This window comes from Cricetulus griseus, chromosome 5 (assembly GCF_003668045.3).
Source record: "Cricetulus griseus strain 17A/GY chromosome 5, alternate assembly CriGri-PICRH-1.0, whole genome shotgun sequence".
Classification (NCBI taxonomy): domain Eukaryota; kingdom Metazoa; phylum Chordata; class Mammalia; order Rodentia; family Cricetidae; genus Cricetulus; species Cricetulus griseus.
Genome location: NC_048598.1, coordinates 98,598,106 through 98,619,869, shown reverse-complemented (window position 1 = coordinate 98,619,869; position 21,764 = coordinate 98,598,106). Strand labels below are relative to the sequence as shown.

Below are 21,764 nucleotides of genomic sequence, written 5' to 3'. Positions count from 1 at the left end.
AAGGGTAGGTACTGTGTAAAAGAACATGTCCTCTTGATTTTTTTATAGGGAGAAAAATTTACTGCTTAGACTAATTCATAGGTGAAATTTTAGATATCGGAATAATTTGTATTAGGTTTTTGTCGTGTATTCCCTGGTTTTAGAAGCATTGTATATAGTCGTTTTCATTATGCTATGAACAGTAGTTGCTTTGTGGAAGTAAAATATGGGGGAAAGACATAACTGTAAATTGTTTTACTTTGACCCTGAAAGTGAAATTTGTATTACAGCAAACCACTGTAGTTCACGAGAGATAAGATTAACATGTTATAATTTCAAATGATGTGGGAAAAAAGGTTATTTTTATAACACTAAAATTATTGATTGTTGTTACTTTGTTTCTTGTACATTTTACAGACTTCTGTTGCATTTCTATAAATACAACAAAACAGCAACAGCATAAAAACAGCATAAAACCATAGATATGTTTTACTGCTGCTGTTTTTCACAATGCTAAATGACACATTAATCATTCCAATTATCTTCAATCTCTATACATAGAGATTCTGGCTAGTTTCTGGGAACAGCTTTAATACTGGGTTGCTTGGAAGAAGTCCATGGTGAACTAGTTAGCATCTGCGAGAGGCTTTAGTACTGGGTTTCTAGATGGAAGACCACTGAGAACTGGTCTCACATAGCACAGCAATTTTTTCTGATAATTTGTTTTGAGTAAAGCTTTTTCACAAATGTGTGGATTTGCATTAACTATATGGACTTTTTTATTGGCACTAATGCTGTGATGGTGACTTTAGGTGAGAAACTGTTAAGTGGAGGTGACATATTTATGAGGTACCCTCTTTAGATAATGGTGATAGCTTTGTGTCATTTGTTTCAGTTTCTAAAATATGATCACCATTTCTTTGGTTCAGAGTTAGAGAACATGAAAACCTTTCTCTTACTCTAAATATGTCAGCCATTAGTATATTTCATAAAATTTAATGTGTTGCAATATAAAAAATAACTTGTGTTGCAAGTTTCAAACAAAGAGAGAAACATTTATGCTTATATTAGCATAGCACAATTTTATATTAGTGGTATGGGTTGAACATTTGATAGGTAATAAATTTAATGTTCATTAGAGCTAATGATATACTTACTAGTAGACTGACCAGGAAAATAACCAACAATGCATAAATAAATTGATATCACATTCATACTATGTAAAAGTTCCTCTGTGGTCAGTATGGATATAAAATCACCACCTCTAAAAACTACCATTTAAGAATACTATGCCAAAAAAGGATGGGAGAATTTCAGACTTTTAAAGATGAGTACCAACTAAAGCCATTTGTGTTAAGCGAGTTAGCAATAATCTGACAATTGTCACACAGAGGACAAGAGAGACAGTCTCAGTCACAAAAGCACAGGGAAGAGTAAGTAATCATAGAAAGTTGATGAATGGAAGAAAATAGGAAAAAACCATTTTTGTCTTACTCTGCAAATCAACAAACCCCTAATATGGAATTGTGGGTGCAGGGGTGGGGATGCAAAAGACCAAACCAAACCAAGAAAACTTGAAAGCAGAAGACAACAGAGTTAGAGGAAACAGCAAAGTGTTGTCAATAAGAGGACTAATTATAAATAGTCTCTACTTTGCAATTAAAAAACAAAATTGGCTGCCTGAAAAAAATATAGAAGAGACAATTGTTTGCTGTCTGTGAAAAATACATCTCACTGGCAAAGACACACTAGACTGAGAGTGAATGCATCAGAGTCCACATACCACGTAAGAGGAAGTTTCAAAAACAACACAGGAGTAGGTTTTCTCATATCTGTTGAAGTGCACTTTATACCAGACTCAATCAGAAAGGATAAAGCAGGTTGCTGCTTGTTAATAAAGCAAAGATATTCCTTTCTAGTTCTTGCAGGCCTTTCATTAAGCCTGAGAAAGTGAATTCTACTTAGCATGAGTGATTGTCCATTTTACATGTTTGATAGGCATTACTGACTGATCCCAACAGGGATCTTTCCTTCACTCATGGATCTCTAATGCTTCTGATGCCTTAGTCAGGGTTACTATCAATCAGATCCTGGCAGGTTTTTCCAGGCTGAACTGTGATAAAGCACTGACTCATTCCCAGCCTTCAGTCCTCTGAATTTCATGGAGATGGGCATTGCTGTTTCTAAACAGTTTAGGAGCCATGGCCAAGTGTGTGGATGAAGCATTATGGAAGCTCTTTAGGTTGGGGCAAACATTTCTATGATTAGACAATTGGGTTTCAGCTTTTCACTTGCCCGTCTGGCAGCAAGAAAGCAGTTGTGATAGTGAAACACCATGATGAACAGTGTACTGAAGATCCTTCTGCTGGGGGCTCCTTCACTGTGCCTGTACACTGGGCTATCAAAGTGATCTTTCTTTATCTTAGAGAATAGGAGACAGATGGAGAGGAGAGGAAAGCCAAAGAGGTGATGCAAAAGCCTTTTCAGGAGCTGGGGAGGTGGTGAAGTTCTAAAGTACTTGCTGTTTAAACATGAGGTTCTGCATTTGGTTCCCCAGCACCCATGTGAAATCCAGGTGTGATTGTTATTTTCTGAAATCACGGCTCAGGGGATGTCAAGACAGGAGGGTCCCTGGGGCTTTGGCTCAGCCAGTCTAGCTAAACCAGTGAGTTCCAGGTTCATGCTTCATCTCGGTATCTCAAATACTAAGATGGAGAGTGATTGAGAGAGACACCTGACATTGAACTCTGGCCTCACATACATACACTGAAAGCCAAAGCAGTCCAATTACCCTTTATATGGAGAAGCAGTATGAGGGAAATTAGTGGTGATTGGAAGAGAAGCCAGTATATTGTAAGCACTGTGGTGTTTGAGGAATGATTAACCTTCGAACTTATTGTATGTCTTTTTGATGAGTAAAGTGCTTGCCACACAAGCATGAGCTTGGATCCCTAGCACCCACATACAAAGTATGAAAGTGTGTGTGTGTGTGTGTGTGTGTGTGTGTGTGTGTGTGTGTGTGTGTGTGTGTGTGTGTAGTTCCTGCATTGGGTGCCAGAGACAGAGGATGCCTAGGGCTAGCGGGCCAGTGTGTGTAGCTGAGTCTGTGGTCCCCAGGCTCAGTGAAATACTGTTGTCCGGTAAAATACTTTCAGTTTAAGATCACAATAAATGAATCAAGAAACTGGTTTTATTTTATTTTATTTTTTTAAAGATAAATGTCTGCTGTTTTGTGACAAACGCACAGAAGCCTACAAATTTGTAAGGATATATAGTTATAGTATTTAAACTGAAAGACCCCGAAGAGATACTTTCGTAGAGGGAGACCCACACACCCAGGAACCAGCGAGGCCACGAACTGGATGTAAAAAAACAAGAGGCTTTATTGGAGACGCGGGTACCCGGGGCGACTTAGCTTTTCTGAGGCCAAGCGCGCCCGCCCCAAGGGAAAGGCGTCCTTATATAGGGAAAAAGGCGCAAGCTAGGAGCAGGGATTCTATTTGATGGTTCAAATGAGGCACAGAGCCATTCCAGATCAGCATATTCTCAAGGTCTGGTGTCTGGTACAACAGACTTGATTCCTCCCTCCGCGCCCAGGTGGCTGACCTTGGGGGCGGAGACCTTGGGACGGAGCGGTCCGGCGGGGGCCGGGGCCGGCCTTGCGCGGCGGCGGGGAAGTGCCGGCAGCTGTGGGGATCAAGGGTCAGGGGGTGCAGGGGAGGATGTATTCGCCAGCTGCATGCGGGAAAACTTAAAAGAGAAAGCTAAGGGCGGGGGTCTTTCAAAACTACATATGATACTAATATTTTATACTGTATAAATGTGGCCAGCTTACTAACAAAGCTTTCCTGTATTACTTCTATTTATTTTTTAATACTTAACAAAACCAGTTATCTCCTCTTTGTAGTGCAGAAATCCTGTTTATGCTGTTAAGGTTCTATCTCATTACTAACAAAGCAGGTTTCTGTACCAATGAACATGCAGGAGGTAGGAATATTTTAAAATAGACTTTGCTGTGGAATTATAAGTTTCATCCCTGTCCCTGAGGAATGTTGCTAGTACTGATCATGAAAAACCATGGATTGCTTTAGGAAAAAGAATTAGCCTTGCTAGTTCTCATTCTGAAGAAGCAGCTCATTGCAGTCCGACGCATGTGGAGATGACAGAAAATGATTTGGCTGGAAAACAGCATGAGATTGAAGAACTAACTCAGCAGCTGGAAGGAATGAGAGCTATCTATGGGACTGAAGTGCTGCAGAGGGTGCCCTCACCTCCTGTGGCTTTGGTTTGTTATAGATGTGAATGGAAGTGTGTATGCTTTTTAAACATGGAGCTTTGTAATGGCAACCTAGGATATTTCATAATTTTGGTTCTTGTACATAGATAGCCTCAACAAGCCCATTTAAAATGAGGATTGCAGAAACACAGCTGCAATATTCAGACTTTTGAAATTTAACTGTTTAAATAGCTAGAGTGAAATGACTCCAGTACGACAGATGTATTTTTTGTCATCAGTCTGAGAAAAAATTGGTGTAAACCACAAAAATTATGACTAAAACCCCAAAAGAATGTCAGCAAGTCCTTATAAGTCATCTCTTTGGTTACAGTGACACCTTCTATACAGGGAAGTCAAGATGAAGAGGAACACTGATAGACACGATAGCATACTTCCATTCCATACTCCTCAGAAAGAAGCTGGGGTTAAATGTGTCTGCTGGTGTTGCCTAGAATAAATAGTGGCTCTCCAAAGTATAAAGATGCTTCTTCTATAAGAACACATGGAAAAGTCAACCCAACTATATTCTCTTCCTTCCTTAATGCTGAAACAGGTTTTCCAAGTCAGATTTGAAATAGAACTGATTTGGACAGGCTGGTAGCTTTTATTGAAGATTAATGAATTGTGTAAAAAAAAAAGCTAATATTTACATTTTCACTGGATTCTCTTAGGTATCATATGAATTTGAAGCTGCCATTAAGAAACGAGACAGCATCATTACTCGCCTAGCTGCTAATATGCAGCAATCAAGAAAAAAGACAGATCAAATCTTGGAAGAATTTTTCCAATTGACAGAAAGAAGTGAAAAAGTACAAATTCAAGAGCAGCATGTAAGTATTATGAGTACTAAAACATTTGGGTTTTTTGGTTTTTTCAGATAGGGTTTCTTTGTGGTTTTGGAGGCTGTACTTGAACTAGCTCTTGTAGACCAGGGTGGTCTGGAACTCACAGAGACCTGCCTGCCTCTGTCTCCCCAGTGCTGGGATTAAAGGCAGGTACCACCACCAGCCTGCAGTTTATTTGTTTTTAAGCAATGAATTTTGTACTTTTTTACATTCCAGGAAAAATCAAAACTTATCATGAAGTCATTTGCTGCTTTTTGTGTAATAATAGAAATACTTTAGTGTACTTCTTTAGCATACTGAAAACACTAGCAAATCCATGTTGATGCTGTTAAACAAAAATTGTTTGTTTGTTTGAAACAGTTTCTCTGTGTATCTTCTGAGCCTTTTCTGGAAACTCACTATGGAGACCAGGCTGGCATCCTCACAGAGATCCCCTGCCTCTGCCTATGGATTCCTGGGATTAAAGGCATTTGCTGCTACCATTGAAGAGCATAACCAAGAATTGTAATTCATAGTTCATGGGTGGTTTCCTGCTATTACTTATATTAAACTTCCTCTTTCAGTTTTGAAAGTCTACAAAATCTTACCAAGGTGGACTGAATGGATTTTTGGAGACATCACTCTATAGTTGCATTGGACCTCTTCAATCCTGACATGGTTTTAGTTAGGTTCTAAATGGAAACTGGGTCTATACTTTTCATTTAATTTGTTTACTTGGTAAACCACACTCGCTAGTTTTATGTCAAGCTAGAATTATCTGAGAGAAGGGAACCACAACTGAGAAATGGCCTCCATAAGATTAACCTGTGAGACATTTTAATTAGTGATTGATGGGAGAGGGAGGGCTATGCCCAGGATGAGTGATGCCATCCTGGGGAGGTAGTCCTGTCTTCTCTAAGAAAGCAGGCAGAGCAAACCATGAGGAGCAAGCCACCAAGCAGCAATTCTCCATGGCCTGTATGTCAGCTCCTGCCTCCAGGTGCCTGCCCTGTTTGAGTTCCTGGCTTGACTTCCTTTGATGATGAACTAAGAAGTGGAAGCAAACCTCTCCTCCCAATTTGTTTGGCCATGGTGTTTTATAATTCAGCAGTAAGAACCCTGACTAACACAGTATCTGAATGCATTGCATTGATCAGAGTTTGACATCAAGTATCACAAAAGAGATTGAAAGAGATTGGAACTAGAGTCTGCAAAGTCACCAGGATGCAGAGTGTGGTCCTGTCCCACTTCTCTTGCCCTGTGCCCTCAGTCCTATTTCCCTCACTAGACCTGCTTTCTCTGAACTATCATTTGAAAGATAATTTCATGGCTCAGTTCTTTCAGTCATTACACCAGCAGATCTCAAACCCCTGAAGTGAAGAGATGGCACAGAGAGCCAGAGTCAGGAGAATAAGACTGCAGAAGTATGTTCAGAAACAGTCACTTCAGCGTTCAGTATGTTGAAGGTTCTCTCTGTTTTCAACTTTCAGGCCAGGGAGACACTGCAGCGCAGCCCCCACAGCAGTGCTGCTGCAGAGCTGGTTCTCCTGAAGCAGCAGGTCCATGATCAACAGCAGCTCCTGGAACAGCAATACCGTCTGTTAAAGGATTCTCAGAAAAAAGAAGAGGAATTTAAAAATGAAGTCACCTTTTTACAAGAGAGACTTAAAGTATATGAAATGGTAAAGTTAGATGTCAGCTGGCTTGTCACAGCTTTGTAATTTTCTTATTCATGTGTCTTATGCATGTGAAATAGAAACTTTTATAATTAAGCCAAACTCTTTGAATATAGAAACTAATTTATGTCAAAAGCAATTGAGAATCACATACTAACTGTATATGTCACACCAATGTTAAAAGAACTACATTGTGTTCCTTAGAGTGGTATGCATGTGTTACCTGAAGTCTCAGTAGAACCTAAATTTACACTCAAATATCTATCTTGTCCCATCTGAAGTATTCCTATATATTGGGGCTAGGATACTGAAATTGTGAAAATGCTTTTGCCACAAGGTAAAATTCTGGAGATCTAAAACAAAAAACAAATGCAGTTGATTGTTTATGCAAATTATGTTTGACTTCTTGGAAATATTTAGGTATTAAGGTTCTTTGAGGCAGGGGATGACATTATGTATCACACATAGACTATCATCTTAAAAATCTAAGAACAACTCATCCTGGAAGGTTTGCTTTCACTTATTTTCAAATGAGAAATGAAAACTCAAAAGAGATTTGTTTCTGGCTGCTTTACTCCCATACCAGAATTAGGATTCAAATGGCTTGGGGCAGGGCAGAGCTCTTGCACCACACTGCTTTTTCATGTGTAAAAAATATCCTACAATCCATAGCAAATCAAAAGCACAATCGGATTTTGAGTTGTAGGCTCTGAAAATTCATATTAGGTATTATGTGGGTCCTGAGCTAGAAGAGAGGTGAATCAGGTTGTTCCAAGTTCAAGAGGGTATTTAAAGGTTGAAATATCAGATTATTAGTTTGCAACCATTAACAATCATGGGGAACTGTGTATATTGGGTCCTTTGGGTTTTATTTTCTCTCCATGGACAAGTGAACTTAAAAAGACAAATACTAGTTTGGATGTTCCTTAGTGAGCAGATGGGTGGGGGTCAGCCTTCAGACGTTGTGCCATTAGACTGAGATGACCTGATTTATGCATATTATTGTAGTGCAGTTTATATGTATGAGCTGCAGTTCTTCAGTCCTGTTTACCACAATGTCCAACATTGTTACTTTACTTAAATTGAGTATTTATATTGTGGATGGTTGGAAGATCCTGCTGCCTCTTGAGTGCTATGACTATATATATGCATGCCTGGCTCAGGGTACGATATTTCTAGAGGGACCATAACTGTCTAAGACTGAAGGCACTTTGGTATTTTTCCATGAACTGTGCTTAGAGAGGGGCACTCTCATGCTTCCTTCAGACAGCTTTCTTCTGTCTGACTTTGACATTTTTTTCTTTCAATGTGTTATGCATTCTTTCAGAATCCTATTGAGCTCTGTTTGCCAAGGACCTTTGTAATATAACTCACCTGCCCATGACCAGTTCTGTATATTTTATTTCATGCTTTGTATTTGGGGCAGAAGCCCACAGAGAAAACTAAATAACAGATCCAAAACTCTGCCTAGGCCTGTGCTCCACTTGGTGCTCTGATGGGATTGTCATTTGCCTGTGCTTGGTATATTTGTCTTGGCCCTCTGTTGCCTACAGTGGCATAATTGACCTCAAAAGGGAACTGCACAAAAGTTTCTTTTCAATTCTCAAGTCTCTGTTTGAGCTGAAATTGTAGTTCCAGCTCCATATGCTGTATGTAATACAGTTGTCGTAGATGTCCCTATGTGTCAGGCAGTGAAATGAAGACAGACTCATGGAAATGTCTCCTATCATTGGAACATCTTCAGATCACTAGAGTTCCTGGGAATAACCTGAACTTAATTTTACATCCTTTTCTGGAAGTAATCTGAGAGTGATTTATATTATAATTAGCTATCAAGAGATTAAATAATTGGGATATCAATCAGTTAATTTTAAAAGAGAAGATTTAATGGGTTAGCAAAACTTTAGTTTTTTTTTTAATTATTACAATAATTTATTTGTCTGGATAGTGAACTCAGGTCATCAGGAACCATCTCATCAGACTGGCAGTCTTTTCTTTTCTTCTTTCTTTTCTTCATTCTTTCTTGGCAGTGCTTGGAGTAGAACCCAGGATCTCATACATGCTAAGCAAATCAGGGTGTATCGTTTTAATTCCATTTTTCCATTTTTTATTATTATTAAAATTTCTCATACAATGCATTGTTATCATATTCCCTTCTGTTCTCCCAGATTGTCCCTACACACCTCAATTAAAAATATTGACCACAGCAAATGTAATTCAGTATTCCTTCCTGAGAAGGTCTGAGCTGCTCTGGAACTCTTGTTTGCTCCTAAGTGTCTAGGTACCCAAATCTTTTCAAGTGGACAATTGAGGGCTGGGCACAACAGTTACTCTTTATAGAAGGATGTAAAAATGAGACTTTCATCTGTCTTTTGTTAATAATGTTGCACAACAAAGTTATCAGAAATTGTTATACTTTCCTTTTTTTCTTCTGAAGGAACAAGATAAAAAATTAGAACATGCCAATAACATCTTGCAAGAAAAGCAGGCCATCATTGATGATTTGCAAGAACGAAAAACAGAAGAAGAAAACAAATCTGCTGTATTGCAGAACCAGTTAGAATCCGCTGATAAATTAGTAGCAGACTTAAGAGAACAACTTATAGAAAAATACCAAGAGAACCAAAACTTAAAACTGGAGCTAGCCAGTTCTATAGAAAAAGAGAACCCCTACCTTTTAGAAATTAAAGATCTACAGCAGAAAAATTACAATGATAAACTTACAGACACTGGCACAGAGCAGAGCACTGAGAGAGAAGCAAGGAGGAAATCAGACCACCTCCAAGTGGAGCTAGATGAAATGTATGGAAGAAAAATAATGCATATGAAGGAAGTATTAATTCAACAACATGAATCTCACTTAGAGGATCTTCAATCCCACCATAAAGATGAAATGGAAACTGTCTTGAATTCATATGCAAGTACTACACTGGATATCTGCAATCTGTATAAACAGTATAAAGAACAGCTAGACAAATTCAATATGGTAATAAGTGGACAGAATATAAAATTGCAAGATACTCTTTTTGAAAAGGAGAACCTCAGCAAGGAGCTCTGTGTACTTAAGAGAGAGCAACATGTGCTTCAGTCACAATACAATAATCTTTTAGAAGAATGCAATATTTTGAGACAGCAGGTCACTGGACATCATGAAAACATAGTTGAGCCAGAATGTAAACTTAATAATACACACCATTCCCTCCACATAGTGGAAGACTTGAAAGCCAAGATTGCTGCTCTGTCTGAGTTCCAGAAAGAGCTCGAGTATAAACACGCAGCAGAAATTGCAAGCTACCAAATAAAACTTGAAATTCTAGAAAAAGAAAAGAATGAGACACTACAGAAGATGTCAGAGTCCCATGAAATGCAAATGCAGCAATTAGAAAGCATCTCATTAGTAAGAAAGAAGCCCTTCTGCCTTTTCCCTCTGGGCTTTATCTCTCTTCTTTCTGCATATCTTACTTTCCTTCTTACTCCCTGTCTGGGCGGCTGGATGGCTGGGGGGCTGGGCAGCTGGGTGGCTGAGTGGGTGGGTGGCTGGGTGGCTGGGTGGCTGGGTGGCTAGGTTCCTGAGTGGCTGGGTGGCTGGGTTCCTGGGTGCCTGGGTGCCTGGGTGCCTGGGTGCCTGGGTGGCTGGGTGGCTGGGTATCTGGGCAGCTGGGTCCTGATGTCCTCCTATCCTTGTCTTCTTGCTGCTCTACTTCCTCTGTTCTCCTTCTATTTATGCTCTCTGTGTGCCATGCCCTCCTACCCTTGCTCCTACTTTGCCATTGGCCATTCAGCTCTTTTAGGACCACCAGGTGTTTTAGACAGGCACAGTAACACGGCTTCACAGAATTAAACAAATGCAGCACAAACAAAAGTAACACACCTTCAAATAATAATCTACCACAGCTGTGACTGCAGCCATGCCAGGTCCTTGAGTATCAGGTCAGGACTGCAATACATCAGCATCTCAGCCAGATGAACTGAAACTCTTCCTCCTGGGCTTCGTTGAATGATATTCCTTTTCCCTAGTGTTACCCATCCTTCTGCAGTCTTTCCTACTTGTTCCTGTTTCATATTGCTCTTGGTTTAAATGTTACTTCCTTGTGACCATGGTAGCTGAGGGGATACAAGAGCATTGGCTTAAATTAGAATGAAATAAGATTGTTTGTTTTGGGAGCTTTGTTTACTTTTTTTGATTAAAGAACACAGGACAAATTAGCCAGTACACTGCAGTTTTTTCAAGGTTGCCAAGGACTTATTAGTACCACTTTTTATTTTCCTGGAAAGGACATTTGGTGAAAATTTCTGTTAAGTTCCCTATGTTAGATAGCATAGTATGTTCATCACTCTTGCCAAGAGTGTTGTGTCTGTGTAGAACGTTTCTGCACCACAGAGATATGTCAGCAGGTAAGGGCGTTGGCTGCCATGCCTGACAACCTCAGTCTGACCCCTAAAACCCACATGGTGGGAGGAGAAAACCAGTCCCCACAGATTGTCCTCTGACTTCCACATGCCCAATGTGGAGCAGAGGCATGTACACAGACACACCCAATGAGTAAGTAAATAAATAATAAAAACAAGAACATCCTCGCTTTCTAGGAAATGCACAACAATATTTAAAAATTAAGGCCCATCTGTCTACAATAGATGCGCACAGAATTTGGGTTTTTTTGGACAAAATTTTTGAGAAATTTTAATGACAAACATTTACCACTGGTTGGTGGTGGCACATGCCTTCAATCCCAGAACTCAGGAGGCAGAGGCATGTGCATCTCTGTGAGTTCAAGGCCAGCATGGTCTACAAGAGCTAGTTCCAGGACAGCTAGGTCTATACAGAGAGACCCTGTCTTGAAAAAAACTTACCATGAGCATTCCATTCTTTCTCATCTGACTTCCTGGTTGTTAATTCCATTGTCTCTACACCTCTCTTCACTTAATTTTTCTTTGTTACAGGGCACTGAATATCCAGCTGATATGGAATATCCAGCTGATATGGAATGTCTCCAGAAAGCAGACAAAAGTATTGTGTTGTCTTTAAATGCTCATAACAATGGCAGGCAGGAGACTGCAGCCAGAGACAAAGAAATGGACCCTTCAAGACAAAGTGTGTGCTTACCCCCTAGTGGGAATCTGCAGCCAGCTGGAAGCATTCAGTTTGGTGCTCCTGAAAACTGTTTGATTCAGTGAAATTATTTCATTTCACAAAAAAGATAATCGATATTACTATAAGGGTTAATAGTTGTCAAATTAGTTTTAAATAGCTGTATTTTATTTTAAATAAATAAATTCTTACCTCTTTCACCTGGAGTGCCATTTGTTTTAGACGAGCAGGAGATGGGCAACAGTGTAATAAAAGGATGAAAACTGGTACCTAAAGTGGGACTGTAAATCACGTGGAAGCTCAGCTACTTCCACTGTTAGAGGAAAATGTTGACTGTGATGGCATTTTTCCTCCATTTTTAAATTTAAATTAGACACAAGATAGTTTTACATGTTTATCCCAGTTCCCTCTCCTCCCCTGCTCCTCAGTAGCACACTACATATCCCACACCCTTTATGCTCCCAATGGAGAGGGAGGCCTTCCTTAGGGGGTCTTCAGAGTCTGTCATATCCTTTGGGATAGGGCCTAGGCCCTTCCCATGTATCTAGGCTGAGAGGGTATCCCTCTATGTTGAATGGACTCACAAGTCCATTCCTATGCTATGGATAAGGAGTGATCCACTACAAGAGGTCCCATAGATTTCCCAGGACTCCTCACTGTCACCCACATACATGGGGTCTGGATCAGTTCAGGGCTGGTTTCCCAGCGATCAGATTGAGGACCAAGAGTACCCCCTTATACAGGTCAGCTGTTTCTGTGGGATTCACCAACCTGGTCCAGACCCCTTTGTTCATCACTGGTCCTTCTCTGCAACTGGATTCCAATTCAGTTCAGTGTTTAGCGGTGGGTATCTGCTTCTACTTCCATCACCTCCTGGATGAAGGCTCTAGGATGGCATATATTTTACCCATCAATCTCATTATCAGGGGAGGGCATTTAAGGTAGCCTCTCCACTGTTTCTTAGATGGTTAGTTGGCATCATCCTTGTAGATCTCTGGACATTTCCCTAGTGCCATGGCTCCCTCTCTTATGGTATCTCTTATTTTGCTCTCCTCTATTCTCCCCCATACACAACCATCCTACTCCCTTATGTCCTCCTCATCCCTCCTCTTCTCCCCTTCTCATTCTCCTAGCTCCCTCTCCCCTCCTTCCATACTCCAAATTTGCTCAGGAGATCTTGTCCCTTTCCCCTTCTCCAGGGGACAATGTTTGTCTCTCTTAGAGTCTTCCTTGTTTCCTAGCTTCTCTGGGGGTATGGATTGTAGGCTGGTAATCCTTTGCTCTATGTCTGAATCCATATATGAGTGAGTGCATACCATGTTTGTCTTTCTGCGATTGGGTTACCTCTCTCAGAATGGTTTCTTCTAGTTCCATCCATTTTGCTGTGAATTTCAAGATTCCATCATTTATTTTTTCTGCTGAGTAATACTCCATTGTGTATATGTACCACATTTTCTCTATCCATTCTTCAGTTGAGGGGCATCTAGGTTGCTTCCAGGTTCTGGCTATTACAAATAGTGCTGCTATGAAGATCGTTTAACAGATGTCCTTGCTGTGAGAATGTGCATCTTTTGGCTACATGCCTAAGACTGGAATTGCTGGATCTTGAGGTAGGATGATTCCCATTTTCCTGAGGAATCACCATAATGATTTCCAAAGGAACTGTACAAGTTGGCACTCCTACCAGCAATAAAGGAATGTTCCCCTTTCTCCACATCCTCTCCAGAATAAGTTATCATTGGTGTTTTTGATTTTAGCCAGTCTGACAGGAGTAAGATGGTATCTTAAGAGTTGTTTTGGTTTGCATTCCCTGATGACTAAGGATGTTCTGTACTTTCTTATGTGTCTTTCAGCCATTTTAGGATCCTCTATTGATAATTATCTATTTAGTTCTGTACCCTACTTTTCAATCAGATTATTTGGTGTTTTGGAGACTAGTTTCTTGAGTTCTTTGTAAATTTTAGAGATCAGCCCTCTGTCAGATGTGGGGTTGGTGAATATCTTTTCCAGTCCATGGGTTGACATTTTGTCTTGTTGACTGTGTCCTTTGCCTTACAGAAGCTTCTCAGTTTCAGGAGGTCCTATTTATTGATTGTCAGTCTCAGTGTCTGTGCTACAGGTGTAATGTTCAGGAAGCTGTCTCCTGTACCAATTCCTTCAAGGGTACTTCGCACTTTCTCTTCTAAGAGGTTCAGTGTGGCTGGATTTATGTTGAGGTCTTTGATCCATTGGACTTAAGTTTTGTGCATGGAAGTCTTCTACATGCCAGCATCCAGTTATGCCAGCACCATTTGGTGGGAGATGCTTTCTTTATTCCATTGCATATCTTCAGCTTCTTTGTCCAAAATAGGTGTGTTGGTTAATATCAGGGTTTTCAATTCGATTCCATTGGTCTACCTGTCTACTTTTGTGACAATAATAAGCTGTTTCCAGCACTATAGCTCTACAATAGAGCTTGAAATCAGGGATGGTGATACTTCCAGAAGTTTCTATATTGTACAGGTTTTTTAGCTATCCTGGGATTTTTGTTTCTCCATATAAAATTGAGAATTTTTTTTTTAAGGTCTGTGAAGAATTGTGTTGGGATTTTGATGGGGATTGCATTGAATCTGAAGATTGCTTTTGGCAAGATTGCCATTTTTAGTATGCTGATCCTACCTATCCAAGAGCATGGGAGAACTTTCTATTTTCTGGGATGTTCTTTAATTTCTTTCTTTAAAGACTCACAGTTCTTGCTGGACAGGTCTTCCACTCGTTTGGTTACCCCAAGATATTTTATGTTGTTTCTGGCTATTGTAAAGGGTGATGTTTCTCTGATTTCTTTCACAGCCCTCTTATAGTCTGCATATAGTAGGGCTACTGATTTCTTTTAGTTAATCTTGTCTCCTGCCACTTGGATGAATATGTTTCTCAGCTGTAGGAGCTCCCTGGTAGAGTTTTTAGGGTCACTTATGTAAACTATCATATCATATGCAAACAGTGAAAGTTTGACTTCTTCCTTTCCAAATTGTATCTCCTTGATCTCCTTTTGTTGTCTTATTGCTCTAGCTAGCACTTCAAGTACAATATTGAACAGATATGGAGAGAGTGAGCAGCCTTGTCTTATTCCTGATTTTAGAGGAATAGCTTTGAGTTTCTCTTTATTTAATTTGCTGTTGGCTGTTGGTTTACTGGATATGGTGTTTATTATGTTCAGGTATGTTCCTGTTATCCCTGATCACTCCAGGACCTTTATCCTGAAGGGGTGTTAGATTTTTTTAAAGGCCTTTCCAGCATCTAGTGAGATGATCATGTGGTGTTCTTTTTCAGTTTGTTTACATGGTGGATTACATTGTTGGATTTTTGTTATGTTGAACCAACCCTGCATCCTGGGGATGAAGCATACTTGATCATGGTGGATGATTTTTCTGATATGTTCTTGGATTCTTTTTGCCAGTATTTTATTGAGTATTTTTGCATCAATGTTCATGAAGGATATTGGCCTGTAGTTCTTTTTTTAGTTGTGTCTTTGTGTGGCTTGGGTTCCAAGGTAATTGTAGCCTCATAAAATGAATTTGGCAATGGCCCTCCTGCTTCTATTGTGTGGAACAATTTGAAGAGTATTGGTATTATCTCTTCTTTGAATTTCTGTTAGAATTCTGTCCTTAAGCCATCTGGTCCTGGGCTTTTTCTGGTTGGTAGACTTTTGATGACTGCTTCTATTTCTTTAGAGGTTATAGGTTTGTTTAATTGCTTATTTGTTCTTGATTTAATTTTGGAAAGTGATATCTGTCCAGAAAATTCTCCATTTACTTTAAATTTTAAAATTTTGTGGAGTACGGGTTTTCAAAGTATGACCTGAAGATTCTCTGAATTTCTTCAGTGTTTGTTGTTATGTCCCCCTTTTCATTTTTGATTTTGTTAATTCGCCTGTTCTGTCTCTTCCTTTTGGTTAGTTTGGATAAAGGTTTGTCTATGTTGTTGATTTTCTAGAAGAACCAACTCTTTGTTACTTTGATTCTTTGAATTGTTTTCTTTGTTTCACCTTTACTGATTTCTGCCCTCAGTTTGATTATTTTCTGGTGTGTAGACCTCTAGGGTGAATTTGCTTCCATTTGTTCTAGAGCATTCAGTTGTGATGTCAACTCTCTGGTGTGACTATTCTGGAGTTTCTACATGTGAGCACTTAGACCTTAGAACTTTCCTCTTGGTACTGCCTTCAAAGTGTCCCATAAGTTTGGGGATGTTGTGTCTTCATTTTCATTGAATTCTAGGAAATCTTTATTTAATTTCTTTCTTTATTTCTTCCTTGACCCAGGAATGGTGCAGTTGGGAGTTGTTCAATTTCCACTAGTTGGTAGGTTTTCAATAATTTGTGTTGTTCTTGAGTTCTAACTTTAGAGCACAGTGGTCTGATAAGACACAGGGTGTTATTTCATTTTTTGTACCTATTAAGTTTTGCTATGTTGCCAAGTATGTAGATGATTTTAGAGAAGGTTCCATGTGATGCTGAACATAAAGTATATTCTTTTGTGTTTGGATAGAAAGTTCTATAGATGTCATAACTTCTTTAAGTTCCTTTGCCTCTTTGTTAAGTTTCTATCTTGTGGTTCTGTCCAGTGATGAGACTTGGGTGTTAAAGTCTCCCACTATAACTGTCTGAGGTCTTATTTGCTATTTGAGTTTTAATAATGTTTCTTTTACAAACATTGATGCCTTTGTATTTGGGGCATAGATGTTTAGAATTGAGACTTCTTTCTAATGGATTTTTTCCTGTGATGAATATGACATGACCTTCTTCATCTCTTTTGATTGATTTTAGTTTGAAGTCTAGATACTAGGATAGCTACCCCAGCTTGTTTCTTGGGTCCATTTAATTGGAATATCTTATTCCAACCCTTTATTCTGAGGTAATGTCTATCTTTGAAGTTGAGTTTTGTTTCTTTTATGTAGCAGAAGGATGGATTCTATCTTTTTATCCATCTGTTAGCCTGTGTCTTTTTATAGGTGAGTTAAGACCATTAATATTGAGGGAAATTAAGGACCATGGAGTGCTTATTCTTGTTTGTCTTTGATTTGTTGTTGGTAGTGGTATTGTGTATGGATTTACCCTGCTTTTTCTTTTGGCTTTTGGTAAAGTGGGATTATCTATTGCCCATGTTTTTGTGAGTGTAATTAACTTCCTTGGGTTGGAGCTTTCCTTCCAGTACTTTCTGTTGGGCTGGATTGGTGGCTATGTATTGTTTAATCTGGCTTTGTCATGGAACATCTTATTTTCTCCATCTATACTAATAGAAAGCTTTGCTGGGCATAGTAGTCTGGGCTGGCATACATGTTCTCTTTCAGTTGGTAGAATATCTATCCTGGACCTTCTGGCTTACAGAGGTTCCATGGAGAAGTCAGGCATAATTCTGATAGGTTCGCCTTTATATGTTACTTGGCATTTTTCCTTTGCTGCTCTCAATATTCTTTCTTTACTCTGTATGTTTAGTGTTTTAATTATGTTACAAGGGGATTTTTGTGGTCCACACTTTTTGGCATTCTGTAGGTTTCTTTTACTTTCATTGGCATGTCTTTCTTTATGTTGGGAACGTTTTCTTCTATGATTTTTTCAATATGTTTTCTGCACCATTGATTTGTGTCTTTACCTTCTATACTTATTATCCTTAGGTTTAGTCTTTTCACTGTGTCCCATATTTCCTTTATATTTTATGTTAAGTATTTGTTAGAATTAAGATTTTCTTTGGTTGGTGAATCTATTTCCTCTAGTTTATCTTCATCATCTGAGATTCTGTCTTCCATCTATTGTATTATGTTGGTTATGCTTGTATCTGTGGTTCCTGATTGTTTATTCAGCTTTTCTAATTCCAGCATTCCCTCAGTTTGTGTTTTCTTCATTGTCTCTATTTCAATTTTCAGGTCTTGAACTATCCGAATTGTTTCCTTCAGCTGTTTGATTGTATTTTCTTGGCTTTCCTTAAAAGATTTGTTGAGTTCTTGCATATTTTGGGTTGTCTTTCCTTCCATTTCTCTGAAATATTTCCTCATTCCCTCTCTTAGTGTCTCTATCATCTGCATGAAGTTGTTTTTAAGGCTGCTCTCTTCTGCTTCATCTGCGTTGGAAGGTTCAGGTCTTGCTGGAGTAGAGTCCCTTGGGCTCGACATAAAGAAAGTACAAATCTTGAGTTGGTAAGCTACCTTGTGTATATATGTGTAGAATATCGACCCCAAGAGAGCTCTAGTGTTAAATCAGAGGGAACCTGTCAGTCAAAACTGCAAATGTCCACTACAATGATAACAGGAGGGGATTAAATATACCCCAAATAACATCTATACTAAAACCAAAATCTGCAAATGCAGAAGTTGTGAATTATAAAATTCACAGGGAAACAAGTCCAGAGCAACCTAAACCATAGACTACACTGAAGAATTTAAAAAATGCTGCAACATGGGTTTGTGAGGAGACTTAGAAGCACCAAGTTCATACCTTTCTGGCATCAAAATAATTCAAGACAATGCTAGATCATCAATAGTAAAGTCATTAAGGTTTAGTAAAGAAGTCACATTACTGACATGAGGCTGGGGAAAGACAATGGCCATGAATTTTGTTTTAGGTTGAGCATTTTGGCTGGGCCCACAACTGTGGAACATGTTTTTAATCCCAGCACTCAGAAAGCAGAGGCAGGACAGTCTCCATAAATTGGATGTCAACCTGATCTGCAGATTCAGTTCCAGGCCATGGAAAGGTACATAGTAAGATACTTCCTCAAAACATAAATTAAGGAAAAGAAAAAATGGGATTTTTTGTAGCAAACATTTTTTTGCCAAGAAAAAAACACAATTGAACATGGCTTATCACCATACTTTCATAGCCCATTAAGCATTTATTTGTGGGAGCCACTTTGTCCATATTTAAGATAAGTATGGCTTAAAGTAAAAAGTTAAAGAACTGTTAATAGTCACAAAGAAATATCCTAACTGAATCAACAAAAGAATGAAAAATGCTGATTACTAAGAATATGTTACATAAAATATATTTATAAACAAATAACAACGAAGGCAGAGCAGTGACTGGAATGAGATGCAGCCTCAAGTCAAGGGTTCCCAGTAATTTCTACAACAAGGAAGAGGCAAGAAAGCTTCAAAAACTTCAGAAAGAATATGGCCCTGCCAACACCTTGATTTCAGACAACTGGCCTCCAGAACTACATGTGACAATCTTGTTTTTCAGTCCCTAGTTTATTTTAGCTGTAGAAACTTTAAAATACTAACAGATGAAGAAAAGCCAACACTGCTTAGGGCCATCTATCGACAGGACATTACAAGAATTTAATAATGGAAGCTGTCCAGAAATGGAATATGTTACTACATAAGGTACAGGAGCAGTTCAGTACATGAAAGCAGTGGAGACAGACACCAGTTTAGTGATACCTCTTCTCTCATTACAGAAGCTGAACTGCTGAGCTAATGGCACATTCAATTGCTAATCCATAATCCTTTGTATCTTGTGTTAAGTATATTAGATAATGATCTGAAGTTCAAGGTCTTCATATATTTGGAACTAATAAAAGGACATGGGTCAGAGAGCAATGGAGCATTATACAAAGATTCACTCTTAGAAATATTCCATTTTACAAAAATTCTGTTCCACAAAATGTGCAGTCCTTTACCCAGGAGGAGAAAGATCTCTCTCTCCTCCTCCTCTTCCTCTATCCCTTCTCTCTCTGTCTCTCTTTCCCCTTCTCTCTCTGGTAAATGAATTTCAGGATGGTTTATTGAAGAAGGACAGGTATGTTACAGATGCAAACACTTCAAGTGAAAATGAAATCAGTCATCTCATTACCTCCAAATGGCACATAGGCAAACTTCTGTCTCATGCTGGGTTATCCTGTAAGTAGCAGTCAGGGTTAAAGTCCAAACTCTCTACCCAGGAGAATTTCAGTCTTTGAATGACAGTGGGGAAAAACAATGCATGATGTCCTGGAGGGATGTTGTACCCTGACACAGTCTACAAAGTGAGAAAGAACACATTTCATTAGGGAATGTTTCAACATGGTACCAAAAAAGGCACTAATCTGTGTCTATGTGAAATATACTTATGTTTTAATCCTGTCCAGGTGATACACCACATAAATTATCGTCAATTGATTTATAAGTGGGCCAATAATGAACTAGAAGTATACACACAAATTCAGCTAAAGGCAGAGTAGTATTTCAAAATCCTTTCCTAATATTTTCTGCAGAATTTATGCCTACAATTTTTACAAAATACCATATTACATTTAATGCCAACAAAGAAAGGAGCCTCTAATATTTAAAAATCTTCAACTGTTAAAATGAGTAGTATAATTACAAGTAGACTCACATGTACTACCTGTAAGTATGTAACAATTTTTGTCCATTTATAATAATGACAGTTTTTCCTTTTATATCTTAAAATATTCTCTTTTAAACTGATTCCTAGGCAGGGAAATCTAGGGAAGACTTACCTGAGTGGTCCTGGCCTTTCTCATCATGGTCATTAAAAGAGGTCTCAGTCTTAATGTTTCTTTTATGCATCAAGTAATTCAGTACCCTCAGATTTAAAAAAAAAAGGATCAAGGATCATTTCTGGTTCCCCCTACAAAAATATCCACCACACCTCCACAACAGGAGGGAATTATTTTAATATCCTGGTTAGTGTGAGAATAAAAAGGTAGTGGAAACTGGTTCATGATGGCTGAGATGGCCACTCATAGCTTTAATACAAACTCAGTAGGGAAATTGGGGTGGGGCAAGATATCAGGAAGGCGGTCCATTTTATTGTTTAGGGACCAATAAAATTCACTCTTTGAAAATCTGATTGATGGGCTGGAGAGATGGCTCAGTGGTTAAGAGCATTGGCTGCTCTTCCAGGGGACCTGGGTTCAATTCCCAGCACTTACATGGCAGCTCACAACTATGTGTAACTCCTATTCCAGGTGAAACTTCACCCTCACACAGACATATATGCTAGCAAAACATCAGTGTACATAAAATACAAATAAATAATTTAAAAAAGGAAAACAGATTGTCATGTATCAGTGCCTAAATTTTTCAGAGAAATTAGACAATATTTGATGTTCCAGACAAATTAGACATATAAAAATCTACCACAAGTACCTTCATGAAGGTGGGGATAATGAGTTCACTAGACCAAAGATCAATGATAAATAGGTGTTTAATTGGGGAACAGCTTACACAGATAGTAATAAAGGGTTGAAGGGATGAAAAGGAAGGGAGACATGGTGTGCTTATACTTTCAAAGGAGAAAACAATGAGAAAAAAATACAGAAAATTTGATAAGATCATCAAAGCCAATTCCTCAGTAAGTATTCAAGGCTGGTTGCTCCTGGAATCCTTATCACCAAATTCCTGCTAAGGTCAGTGGGAGAACTATCTCTACAAGTGTTTCACAAAATGGGCAAGAAGGAGAATTCATACACATAGGAGAACAAACATAATAAGCTCTCTCAATTAGTATTTACCTAAGGGACTGGAACAACTGTAATGGAAAACCTGCTTAATAGCATCTATTAAGTAACTGATTTTCTTTATTTAAATTAAAACCTAACACAGGCTTAGCAAAAAACAAGATTGATTTAATATTGTTTTACAAACTGAGATAATACAGGGTTTGTTTTTACTAAGCAAATTTGAGTATTGCATTTTTCTGCTTTTTCAAATTGCTATTTTGTATGATTTATTAAAAGTGACCACATGATTTTACAAAAAAAAAAAAATGAAGCTACTGCACTTCATTCAAGAGTGGCTTGCTAGAGTACATCAAATACTATATCAAGTGAACCATATTGGAAAATTTCTAGCAGAAAACAGCTACTTAGATGAAAAATTCTTGTCCACAAACTATTTGACTCAATTCATCTTGCACCATGTTGCATATGACCTTCTGAAGAATGTGT

The 21,764-nt window shown here is 38.7% G+C and overlaps 1 protein-coding gene and 1 long non-coding RNA gene across 2 annotated transcripts in view; one reads left to right on the top strand and one right to left on the bottom strand.

The window, feature by feature from the left end:
* The window catches only part of LOC118238936 (A-kinase anchor protein 9-like), a 42,979-nt gene extending 36,179 nt beyond the window's left edge, over positions 1–6,800 (top strand). Inside the window, exons 3-5 of the mRNA XM_035445855.1 lie at positions 4,071–4,240; positions 4,927–5,085; positions 6,546–6,800. Coding sequence (XP_035301746.1) covers positions 4,071–4,240; positions 4,927–5,085; positions 6,546–6,800 — 584 coding nt within the window. The remainder of the gene's footprint in view (positions 1–4,070; positions 4,241–4,926; positions 5,086–6,545) is intronic.
* A 1,819-nt stretch (positions 6,801–8,619) lies between these two features.
* LOC118238908 lies at positions 8,620–19,810 on the bottom strand. The gene is made up of 3 exons (XR_004770319.1): positions 19,667–19,810; positions 10,627–10,859; positions 8,620–8,817 (listed from the first exon to the last, which is right to left on the bottom strand). It is a non-coding gene; the product is annotated as an uncharacterized LOC118238908 (long non-coding RNA).
* Positions 19,811–21,764: the final 1,954 nt, after the last annotated feature.